Source organism: Lissotriton vulgaris, chromosome 6 (assembly GCF_964263255.1).
Source record: "Lissotriton vulgaris chromosome 6, aLisVul1.2, whole genome shotgun sequence".
Lineage (NCBI taxonomy): Eukaryota > Metazoa > Chordata > Amphibia > Caudata > Salamandridae > Lissotriton > Lissotriton vulgaris.
In genome coordinates this window covers 388,720,526-388,733,356 of record NC_141694.1, presented here as the reverse complement: position 1 = coordinate 388,733,356, position 12,831 = coordinate 388,720,526, and the positions used below count along the sequence as shown (strand labels likewise).

The 12,831-nt window shown below is 43.8% G+C and overlaps 1 protein-coding gene across 3 annotated transcripts in view; it reads right to left on the bottom strand.

The window, feature by feature from the left end:
* ARHGEF10 (Rho guanine nucleotide exchange factor 10) overlaps positions 1 to 12,831 on the bottom strand; it is an 888,980-nt gene that overhangs the window by 308,536 nt on the left and 567,613 nt on the right. For all 3 annotated transcript variants that reach the window (XM_086926411.1, XM_086926413.1, XM_086926412.1), the window contains one exon: positions 3,716 to 3,873. In XM_086926411.1, coding sequence (XP_086782537.1) covers positions 3,716 to 3,873 — 158 coding nt within the window. The remainder of the gene's footprint in view (positions 1 to 3,715; positions 3,874 to 12,831) is intronic.

Sequence of the window (12,831 nt, the reverse complement as noted above, 5' to 3'; positions counted from 1 at the left end):
TTTTCTTCCATTTGCTGTGTGGGCTACACTGATAAAATAGATTTAAGACCTAAGATATCTGAGAACAGAGTAAAAAAATGATCATTCATATAGATTGGTCATATGGCAACAGGAGATAAATCACATTTCATTTAAGGGGATTGTTCAGGATGGTAATATAGGAAAGATAATTACAGTGTGTAAGTGGCACCTGCATTTTTGTCAGATCTTAAATTGCTTGTATATTCGCTGTTAATGTCATAGCGCGGCCTACATCACTGCCACCACTATAGAGGGTAATAAGATGATTGCCACAACTGGGCTTCAAGGTATGTTGTCTAAAACACTTCCAGGAGGCACAGACCAGATATTGAAAGATGCATGGAAACAATCTGGAACAAAACAACAAGAAGAAAATAGACGGGGCAAGAGAGGTGTCTGTGCAATAGAGAAGTGCTGTCAAGAGGCACAAAATACGGCAGGCAGAAAATGAAAGCGCAAGAGATGAAAGTGATGCCTGAAGTAGTATGCCTGTAACTGCAAGAGGAAACAAAACATAGGGTGGGAAACAGGCAGGTCAAAGGGGAATCATATCAGGGGTCTAGATTGATGCACTTTGACGAGACGGAAAGATATACAGAGGTAGAGGGTTAGCTGACATAGTGGAGAGGAGAAGGAAACAGGAGCTAAATGGGATAGTCTATATTCAATCTTACACAAAGCTAATGTGTTCTGAACAATGATGAACTCTCTACTATCTTATATCTCCAAAATGGGTCAAGAAAAGGTTGCTTCTTTTCTCTGCTCTTCTCCATATTGGCTTTGGAGCTCTTCTTAGAAAGAATGAAAATAAATGGCGAATAATGGGTATAAAAATCACCTGAAATTAATATGAGTATGCAATTTTTATGCAGATAGCATCTCCAATCTCTTGAAAGACCCTAAAAATGTAATCCCTTATTTATTGAAAGACACAACTTCCTCTATTTCAGTATCAGGCTACATACTTAAGAAGGACAAATCAGAAGCAGTCCACTGAACAAAGCTGTGCTAAACTTCCTATTGTACAAAGCAAGTTTAAATGGAACTCATCGAATACCACTTATATAAGTATTCCTTTCACAGGACACATATTAACCCTTTTCAATCAAATACAACCACAAATTTAGTAAGAAGTAAAAATAAGATATTGACATTGTCTCCCACATATTTCGTGGTGGCGTAGACTGGGTACCATTAAAAGTATGCTCATGTCAACAATTTTGTATCCTGATATGATATTTCCACTGCCATTCCTGTCCTCCTGTTTTTAGCAACCTACTACAAACACCTGAAGATGTTGCATTGTAAACTCCAATGATCTAGGAACGGGATAAGGGTCTACTATCCTGAGGACATTAATCAACATCACGGATTCTGGCAACTACCTAAACTTTAAAGTACTCTGCTCTACTTTGACTAAAGACTCCCTATAAACAGTTTCAAGATTAAAGTCTTTAACAACTTAAAAGCACTCACCCTACAGAAAATAAGCCCATTGGAAATCTCAAGACCCACCAGGGGCTGTATCACGATGAGTTGCATTGGCTCAGTTAAAAAATGATCATATGTTTCTATGTGTATGAGGCATCTAAAGATCATACATGTAACTCAAAATTTCTCCAATCTTATACATGAACTTTAGACAGAACAAGTTGGAAACCGAGAGAGGCAATCTCTGCTAACCGGTTCTGCGCTGCAACAACCTCTGAAACTATCTTGCTCAACTGGCATGCTATCTTATTTCTTTCCATCAGTCCAGGATCCTCTACTCAGTGGTTTAGTTTGAGGCCTAATTCCTGGTTGGGAGGGAAGGGTGGGGGGTACCTCCCATTACATTCTCGTCAAACAAAAAGTAAGCAATACAGCTCACTGATTAGATATATAGTATGTTTGTTTGTCTCTCCGTTTCTCTCTATCTTGTGAATTTCAAACCAGGGTCTCCAGTGTATTTTCCATTCTCCCATATTTCCCCTGGTTCTTAACATGCACATTGTTATTCAATACCTTGGTTAGAAAAGTTGGACTTCAGGATTGTCGGCTACATTCCTTTAGAAGAAATACACTATTATTCTTAAATCCTGACATATTATTTCTTTACTTTGTGCTATACTAAAAATTGGTACTAAACATAAAGTGCTTAGTAAGAGATAAAACACAGTTATGAAGCAAATTTGCGGACTGTAATCTTCCTTTCATGTGTTATAACTTAGAAGGGCATCTGTAAGCCTACACTGAGTCCCACAATAGGAACATCTAGTCCTCCAGGCATGGCCTGAAAGTTAGAGACATCAGGGAGTAAGGGTGACATGAGAACTCTCTTTTCGGGAAGACAGTATTCTTCCTGCACTTGCCCTTCCCCAAGAGAGCCTTAGTTGCCTCCCGTTCACTGTCTCCACTGCTACTCTGCTTCACGATGATAGAAATGGAATTGTCTTCTCCAAGGTAAACAGATGACAAGGGGAGAGTAGTCCTTGAATATCTGGGGTGGGGAATTTTGGTGATCATGGGCCTGTAAAGTGATTGTGCTTTGAGCTATGACACCATGATGGCCATTATTCATTGATTGGACCAAATTCCATTGAAAAAAGATGTTTATAAAGGCCATGGTGTTACGTCTCCAGTCAGACAATCTTCCCGGCATTTGGGTCCCGGATCAAGATATACTTACCTCATGTTAACATTTTGCATTGCTCTTCAATGAGTTCCTGTGTGGGGTCTCGCTTCCTAAGGGACATCAAGTGTTGAAAGCTGAGACTTGTGCAGGATCATATGCTGGGTTCTCGAGTGGCTGGAGTAACATGGCATCAGTTCTCGGTCTCTTCAGCACTGGAGGGGTCCCTAGCATTGAATACCCAATACAAATTAGACATCACCACTTGCTTAGTTTACGGTGACCCCTATCTATTGTTGTGAATGCACTTCCAGTTCAATTACTTCCTGTTCCGGATATGCTATTTACTATTTCATGTTCTACCCATATGCAAAGAGCCTTAGACTCCTGTACTCTGAATCACAAGGACTCTTATGAGGTTTCTGTCAGTGCGTTCACACGTTCATTTTTGTGTCCCTAAATTTTGTCCCAGTTCCATCTATACTGCTAGACCTGCAATGTTAAGGGTTCCTTGTTGAACCAGTTTATACCTAGCTCCCTCTCGAGTGGTTAAGTGTCTGCTCCTCCACAATTATCACTTTACTTTTCTCTCACGCTCTAGGCAACATTGATTGCACCTTTTGGAGTTTGTTATGCTTAAGGGTTAATGTGTGGCCTATCATTTGAGCTTGCTTCCTTCACGTAATACCAGTTGGCAAGCAACACACTACGACAGGAAGGTGTTGCCCTTTCTCCTGGCAATAAAACACGACAGAAAGATGCAATTTTTGTGTCTAGCCATTAACACAGAGGAGAACACCTTTTTTTAGGCATGAAAAGGGAGCCACTGACAAACAGGTCACTCAGTAGTTTATTTCTGCGAACAGCACTGCAGAAGAAAGTATCCCTTCCCTCCTTGAATTCTTCTAAGGAATATCTTCATAAATATTTAGAGTAACTAATTACTTGATACCTTTTACATGTGCAGGTTAGTTTCACAATCATTACTTCATTAGGACTGACTGCAGATATATTAATTTCTTTTACATAAAGTGATCATTCTTGGATGCCATTATCAAATTTGCATTGTCGCCACCTACATACCTTCCGCCTTTGCATAGATTGCGATGTTCCCATTAACCAGGCCAGCAAATATGTGGCCGGATACGTAGGCCAGGCTCATGACAGTTGACTTGTCAGGAGTGTAGAAATGCTGCAATCGTACCTTCTTAGAGCCCTGATTACTTTTGTAAACAGAAATGCTGTCAAAGAAAAAAAGTGATATGAAATGTATTGTGAACTAGCCATCACATATTTAAACATCGTTAATACTAATTTCCAAACAACAAGCCAAGCAAAATAATAATGTTGGGAATAAACTGTAGCAGATACGTTAGCCAATATCACAAGCAGTATATTTATGAACGGATTTAGTACACAGATGTATTTTGTCCACAGAGTATTAAAATGATTAAGAGAAACACATACAGATAAAGAGGCTCTTCAGCAGTTCTTAGTTAGGAATATTGGACATGCAACAGCTCATTAGTATGCTCGGTTCCTGAGCTACGGTAATGTTTCCAGACGCGTTAAAAGTGTATCTGTGTTGGTTGTGCATGGGCCGTGGACCTCCATTAATGCTGCAATGACCCGCTTAAGAATTCTGCAGGGTTATGATAGACATTCACACAGTAAACAGCAATCCCAGCCCAAAAAAAGATTGAGTGTACACCTTATACCAAAGCAGGGCTTAACACAATTAACATAGATGTGGGCCTTAAGTGAATATATACAAGCACATATTGCTAAACCAGTGGTTGTATGTGTCGGACAGTATTTGTGCAGGGCAAACCTAGATAGGAACGGTATAGGGGAAGCACATATAAAAATAATAGTGCTTTTGAGGAAGCTGAAGTACACGTCACACAAGCAGGAAGCACCTTGCCTTAAGGGACAATCAAACGGAGTGGATAAAACAGACTACATTGGCCTTTTTCATTTCACCCATATAGCCAGTGCTGATCAACGCACTGTCAACATCTCGGGCATTTCAATACAATACTGTTATTTGTTCTAGTAATTTCGATACCTATTTTTTATGTATGCAATCTACAAAGAGCACATGCTTCTTCATAGCAATAGAGTGCTGGGCAGAGAGGTATTTTACAATTGAGTAAGGAAGGTCTATGAAAGGAGATAACAGGAGGAGAATGGTTCAACTATCAGTAGAGGGAAGGGGAAGATAATGGGAATTACAAGATGGGAATATATTATAGTGATTGGAGTTGAGGAGGGGATGTCTGAATGAAGATTCGTGAGTGGAGGAAAGACAGGAGAATGGAGGACTGGAACGTTGCAAGAGAGAGGAAAGGTAATAGGGAAATATTGCTTCAGGTGAGTACAGCAACTAGGCGGTTAAACTAGAAATGAACTTCTGTTGAGTCTTCAGGACTTTCGTACCCTCAAACCATAGACTAAGGTACTTGAATTTCATGTTTTTATTCAGACTTGCTCTATAGTGGTTACCAGGCACCCTAGAATGCAGATATTACCTGGCTTATATATGATGATACATCAGGTATTGAGTCTGATGCAGGTGTGTAGCAGGATAAAGAAACATATCTTGAGAAGATGAAGATGTGAAATCACTTGGCGCTCGTAGACGCGTGTAAGGAGGAGAAAGGACTCTGACCTCTTTTGCGCCCTGGGAAGAGGAGACAGCAGCGGGGACATCTTCAACACCACCGGCAGCCGGCGGGACTGCGAGGCCCAGGCTCCTAAGCGGCAGAGTAAGCGCCGCACCGGGAGTCTCTTCCCGGCTGGGCACGCCCACCCGCCCTGTCCTGCTCAAGACCAATCACATAGACGCGCATCGCGGGACGCGCGCGGGCGGTCGCCGGGCTAAGCCCGGGCAAAGGGCGGGCCGTTTTAGGCCGTTAGAGGCTGGCAGAGACCAGACCGGGCTACCCCTCTGACGCCCTGCTCATATTTTGCCCTCGGTTTGTGTGTCCAAGGCGTCCTACTTATATGGCTACCAGAGAATCTAGAAGTAAGGCTGCCCAACAGATCTCGGGCACTATGGAAAAATTCCTCAAGAAAACCAATGCTGTGGTCAACAAAGGGCTTACCGTGTTAGAAAGCCAACCAGAAGAGGGCACTGATAACTTGTTACTGGCTTCCCCTGGTTCCTCAATCAATGCTAGCACACCTCTACTGCTTGATGCCACCCACTTGTTGCTTATGGACAGCATTGATCAGACTATTGAATCAGTCCTACAACAACTGAGGACACCTTCAACCTCCCATAGGGATAGAGACCAATTACACCTCTCTGGAGGTGCAGAACACTCCCCGGAAGCTGTTTCTGTAGAGATAGAGATGCAGGAGGGTGTATTTGAACATAAGAGCAACAGGGGGGCCATCCGTCCAAAAGGAAGAGGTCAAGGAAGCCAAAAGATGCCAAAAGGGCTAAAGTTGATGCTATATTGCCCCCTCAAAATGACAATACAGACAATGAGGCCTCTCCAGGGTCTTCACCCACAAGTAATAGGATAGAACCCTCAAGTTCCCCATTAGTTTCATCTCTGCCGGTTTGTACCGGGCCATTTATTTTTGGTGGGGTCCCTTCTAACACCGCAGATTCGCTTACTAGCTCAGTCATGGATATATTAAAAAATCTTTTGAATCCCCGGTCTGTAAAACTAGACTCTATAGAAGCCAGACTGATGGCCATAGAAAAACTTTGTACGGCCAATAGTGGAGATTCTGGGTTGGGCACAGTTTCTCAAAGGGCCCCAAGAGATAGTGCCAGGACCAGTCATCTGTCCCTAGTAACTACTATTCAGCTCCCAAATCCCCCAGTAGTGCAGTCGAGGGAAGCCTCAAGAAATAGTACTGCTCCCGCCCTCCAATTGGATCCTCCAGCGCCCCAAACAGGGAGGCCTCCGGTACCTGCACCTAGAAGGTCTAAACATCCTGCTCCATCACAACAACCTAGACAGGAGAGACCACCCAGCGGGCAAACTGGCTGTCCTATTAGCCCCAACACTAGGCGTAGAACAGTCAATCTGCCCCCTGAGGCAGTAGCTTATACTGCGATTTTGGTGGGAGTACCGGAGCTTACCGGCGGCGTAACGGAATCACAGGATTCCTTGCGCAACAAGGTAATTAATTGGCTAAATATCCATAGGCCACTCCCACCTAATCAAAAAGGAGATGTCCTTATGGTCAGAAGGGTCACATGGATTGGGTTTACGCCTAAAAAAATGTGGGGGATTGCATAATTGTTAGTTTTAAAAGTCCGCAGGTTGCCCCATATATCTGTAATTGGCTTGGCAGTGTTGGTAATACATCTATTGAAGTGATGGCCCTTTCACACTTTTATCCTAGCGCTTGTAATCCCGCCACGAGGAGGGATGAGGGTTGGACTAGAGTTGGCTTCGCAGTGGACGGCTCATGATATAGGCCTAGGCACAATGCACTCCCTAACTATGGTAATTTCATCCACCCAAATAGATACTCTTGCCTTGATCAAGTGGACTGACCACAAAAGGGCCTTATCCAACAGTCCCCCCAAAAATCTCTTACTGGGGAGGTAGGCAGGGGGGAGATGAGACCATCCTGCAACACCAACACTGGGCTGCAGGATTTCCCCAATAAAAATATGATATCATTCGGAAGTAACAAGGGACAATCAGTCAACTCTTCAAAGAGATTGACGGGTACGAACTTGACTCCGGCAGCCGAGTATGTCACGCCCTTGACACTAGTACCCCCAATTGTTCCGGATATCTTCGACCCTCCCATAGTCTTTGAATCCACTACATCTGTTGGGGCAGGAACATCATGCACCCCACCTTTGAGGGTCCTCTCTTGGAATGTGGCGGGTATTGGAAATAAGGTGAATACAACTGACTGGGATCTCCTGATAAATGGCAGCGACATCTGCCTTTTTCAGGAGACATGGGCAAGGGAACCCTTGAGTAGAACGGGGTATGACATCTTTGAAATTCCGGCTAAGTGGAGTGGTATAGGAAGGCCCTCGGGCGGCCTGGCGGTATGGGTAGCATCTCACGTAGGGTGTCAGGCGGTAAGTGTGGCTACGCTCTCGCAGGACATCCAGTGCGTGCTGCTCAGATGGCCAGGCCCATTAACCTGGGCAATTATTAATGTATATTCACGGCCTGTTGCCGCGGCAAAGGAATCATCCACATTAGACGACCTATCATCCTTCTTGGGCCAACTGCCAGGTGATTACAAGATAGTGTTGGGCGGGGACTTAAACTGTCATTTTGAACCCCTAGCAGATTTAAAGGAGGGCGCTCTTACTACTGAGGATGATTTCTGGGGAGTTCCACCATCCTCATCTCCACACCCCAAAACCTGGTCCCCTTTGGCAGTACAGATTATGTCCCTCACCCTGAATTTTGCACTGAGGGCTTGTAACGGCCGTACCCCATCCGATACCCTTTCAGTATGCACCTTCAACAGGAAAGGGCAGGAGTCGAGGTTAGATTACATTCTCATAGACATTAGTTTGTGGCCCAAAGTTCAGGATTTTAAGGTGCTATCCAGAATAGATAGTGATCACAATGCGCTCTTGCTGGAGGTGCAACATCCTGCACCTGCAGATGGGCCCTTAGCCTCTATTTCTAGTGATGACCCTGGGAACTTGGTCCTCACTACAAATAGGCGTCGCGTTAAATGGGGGAAGTTGCTTAATGCGGAAGGTGGCATGAGTAAGTTATACGAAATAGCACTCCCCAGGTTCAAAGAAGTGGATGATCTTATAGATCAACCGAGACCGACAGATTACAACAACAAACTAGCGCAAATTCACGTGGATCTTGTGAGTGGTCTTGCGGATGTTTTTTATCCTGAGGTTCTGTCCCGCAGAAAAAAGACTCACATCCCGACCTGGTACAACTCCTCTTGTAGGAAGATCAAGTCTGAGCTAATCGCCACTATAAAAGATGGGTCCAACAAGGGCAAGGTGGCAGAAGTCAGAAGGGAGTATAAAGCGGTAATGAAAACAGCTAGTTCAGAGTGGGATTGGAACCACTGGCACGATTTGTCTGACGCCCTAGATGCCAAAGATTCCAGGAAATTTTGGGCTCTGGTGAACAACGGGGCAGGGGAACTTAAATCGGCAGTGGAACCCAATATTGCTGCCTCTGTTTGGGAGGCCCACTTCGGGACACTTTATCAAAATCCTACTCTAGTATCCAATGGGGGGGTGTCCGAGGACCCTGTTCCCCTGGAAGGGGGCCTAGAACTTACCCTTGGTGAGGTGATGACTGCAATAGAGAGATTAGCGCTGGGGAAAGCCCCGGGTTTAGATAAACTACCGGGGGATCTATTCAGACACCACCCTGAGATATGGGGCCCGTACCTCCTTATTCTTTTTAATGCCATCTTAGGAGGTATGGCGATCCCTTGTACTTGGTTGGGGGCAGAGATTGTCCCCATATTTAAAAAGGGCTCCACTCTGCTCCCAGCCAACTACAGGCCGATCAGCCTTATAGATGTCCCCCAAAAGCTATTCTCTCGTCTCATCCTGGACCACCTGTTGGACTGGGTGGAGGCCAATGATATCCTGAGTCCCCTCCAGGCTGGCTTCAGGAAAGATACGTCCACCATGGACCAGATTTTCCGCCTCGTCCTGCTTTACTGGAAGACGGTAGGGATAGAGGGGGGAAGGCTGTACATGGTGTTCGTAGACCTGAAGTCAGCCTTTGACCTAGTCCCACGTAAGAAACTTTGGGAGGTCTTGGAAAAGCTAGGGGTTCCCGCTCAGATATTAAATATTATAATCAGGCTCCACGACAACAACTATGCACAGGTTAGATGTGGGAGGGACGGAAGACTGTCATCAAGGTTCCCTGTGCGTAGAGGGGTGAGGCAGGGTTGTGTCCTGGCACCGACTCTGTTTTGCCTCTTTATTAACAATGTTATATCTCATTTAGAAGGGGTTAAGGACAATGATGCCCCACGACTGGCAGGAAGGAGGGTTCCGGCAATTATGTTTGCCGATGATACCCTCCTCCTTTCCAAATCCCCAATGGGAATTCAGAGGATTCTGGATGGATTTGGTCTTTTCTGTAGTCAACATGGTCTTGAGATCAATACAGAAAAGACCAAATTCATGATATTAAATCCTCCAAAAAAAGCCAGACCCAATCCCACCTTGGGCACTGCCAGCCTTGAGAGGGTAACCACCTTTTTGTATCTGGGTGGAACGTTGCAGGAAAATTTATCCTGGGTCCCCCAGATAATGAGATCACGCCTTAAATTGTCCCAATTATCGGGTGCAATATTGAAGGTAGCAAACACCTCAACCTATAAGCCCATCAGGCACTGGAACTGTACCAAACCCAAGCTAAGGCAGCTGCGACATATGGTAGTGAATTATGGGGGCACAAAGCTGGCCAAGAATTAGCAAGAGTGGAAAATAATTTTGTCAGACGCCTTTTGGCTCTTCCACGAGGCACACCGCTCTTGCCGTTGAGATTAGATTTGGCCCTCCCCTCTATTACTGAGGAGTTAGAGTCAAAGCCGGTGAGGTTCTGGCATAGGCTATGGTCCACTAATGAACTCCAGCACTATAGGCAGGACCTTGTTCATGTCATGAACCTGAATCAAAATGACAAAATTCCCTGGCTCGCTTTTATAAAAAAGGAACTGCACCTCATGAATTTAATCGAACTTTGGGAGGATCCCGAACAGGGCTGTCGAAGGGTTCCATGTAAAAAACTGGTCCAAATGTACAAAGAAAAAAGACTTTCTATCCTGCTGAATTCGCAAAACAGCGGCACCCTCACAAATCGGTTTTTAGAATTCAAAAATTCTTATGTCTTTGAAAGTTTCATGGACCTTATTTTTCCCATCCTTGCAAGGAAATTATATGTACAATGGAGGCTAGGTTCTCTGCCCACAAGAACATTTACCCATAAGTGGCACAATGGTGGTGATACGATGTGCCCAAGTTGTAATACTTTTAAGGAAGATGAGCTCCACATTATGTTTGTCTGCCCTGCCTATAGAATACCCAGAAAGTACTGGCTAGCGCCCCTCTGCAGAAACTTGGGGTTCAGTGACTATGCCAATGCATTTAGAATAATGAAAACCAGCACTCTGGCCCATATTGTGTTTGCAGTAGCCAAATATTTAATGGCAATGTGGCAGATTAGGAAAAAAAATGCTTTAATGCGTGGACACTGAAATGGCTTGTTTTAACCTTCTTCTTCCTTGTACAGTGGGGAAATTAACTGTAAGATTGTATGAAATGTGCTTTTATTGTTTTAAGCAATGTTTTTATTAATTACTGTACTGTATCTTTTATGGTCTATATGACTGAAATAAAGACTTTTGAATTGAATTGAATTGAATTGAAATCACTTGGATTTTATCAGCATAAAGAACATTTTTAATATCCCAACATTACTACTAAGAATGATGCTCGTCAGTGCATATGGGTGTTTGAGAAGCTGGAAATTTTCTGTGGCAGATATTGAAAACAACACAATCAGAGTAACAAAAGTCACATTTTACTCCCTCAATCCCTTGTCATGCTTTACAATGCACCCAGATCATCAGTGACATACTACGAGGGGACTAATTTGGCCTTAATTAGCCACCCTCTGAAAATCCCTCAATCCACCTTCCTCATAACTCCTGTCAGCATTACCATCTGATGTACTTGCAGCACTTGTGTTAGCAGAAAATGGGCTTATATGTACAGTCTAAGATCACACCGTTTGATTTGTTATTTTGATATATATATATGGTGGCTGTTAGACCTGGCTTCTTGGTGTGGTTTCCCCCTAACTTTTTGCCTTCAAACCTCATGTTTTGCTGACTTTGTGTATGATGGCCTTAGGACTCTGTGCACTTTCCCAAATGTTAACCAGTGCTAAAATACTTGCGCTCTCTGCTCAAAAGATGGTAACACAAGCTTATACTCACTTGTCATATCTAATTTACTTATAAGTCCTAGTAAAGTGCACCACATGTGCCCAGGATCTGTAAATGAATATTCTACTAGTGGGCCTACAGAATTGATTGTGCCACCCACGTAAGTAGCCCTTCCAGAGTAGAGCCTGTATGTGTTGTTTTAACCTGGTATGTCAACTTGGCCAAATAAATATTTTGCCAGGCCCAAAACTTCCTTTTCAAAACATATGTCACATCAAGGGCAGGCCGTGGGCAGCCCATAGGGCTGTTAGTAAAACAATCTTATATTCATATTTCACTACTGTAAGACCTATCTCTCCCACAGTATAACATTGGATTTGTCTTATTACATTGAATAAGAGTAATTTCCAAATGGGATGAGGCATCTGCTTTATGTTTAATGTCACAGGAATCCAAATTTAAAATCATAGCTTATGGTGAAATCAGATTTTAAAATTACAATTGTGAAAATGCCACTTTCGAAAGTTGGCATTTTCTTGCCTTAGCCATTTGGGGCCTGCAACCTGTCTCTGGTCACATAACTGGGTGCAGTTGGCAGTTGGACTTTGTGTATTCCTCCTAGACAGCCACACACAATGGGATTAGGTGTGACTGGATGGGCAATCACTGGCAGAATGGGAGGGAGGAGCTGGGTCCTGCCTCATTTACAGTTGAATAGACTGTGTACTGTCTTCAAACAACAAAGGGCTGCATACCCCCTGTAGTTAATCTGGAGTCAGTGTAGGAAAGGCAGGGCATCTGTAAATTTCAAAGGCATGCCTCCAGATGCCTCTCCCCACTTCAAAGGCATAACTGTGAATAAAAGAAGGACTTAAGACACCACTACTTCAGTACACTTCTGGACCTCTGGATACTCTGCCAAGAAGAAGTATTGTTGTGCTGCTGAAGGACTGACACTCTTCCTGACTGCTCTCTGCTGGGTTGCTGCTTAGCTGAGCTAAACAGCTGCCTGCTTCCCTCTTGCCAGGGTTGTAGTGTAGTTCCTATATTCCCAATAGGCTCTGCGCATTGGAATAATATATCCTATAGATTTGACATAGAACTTATGTCAATAGGTATCTATCGAATATACTAAACTTAATAGGGAGTGCCAGCTAGCTCAGAGGTCAGTAGAAACTTTCTTGAATACACAAGAAGGGATTAGTTTCTGACAACCGCATAAACATGAGAACTTTGTTTCCCAAGAATAAGAATATATCTCTCAGAGTCGTGGAAACAATAGATAACTAGTTCACTCAGTCAATCGT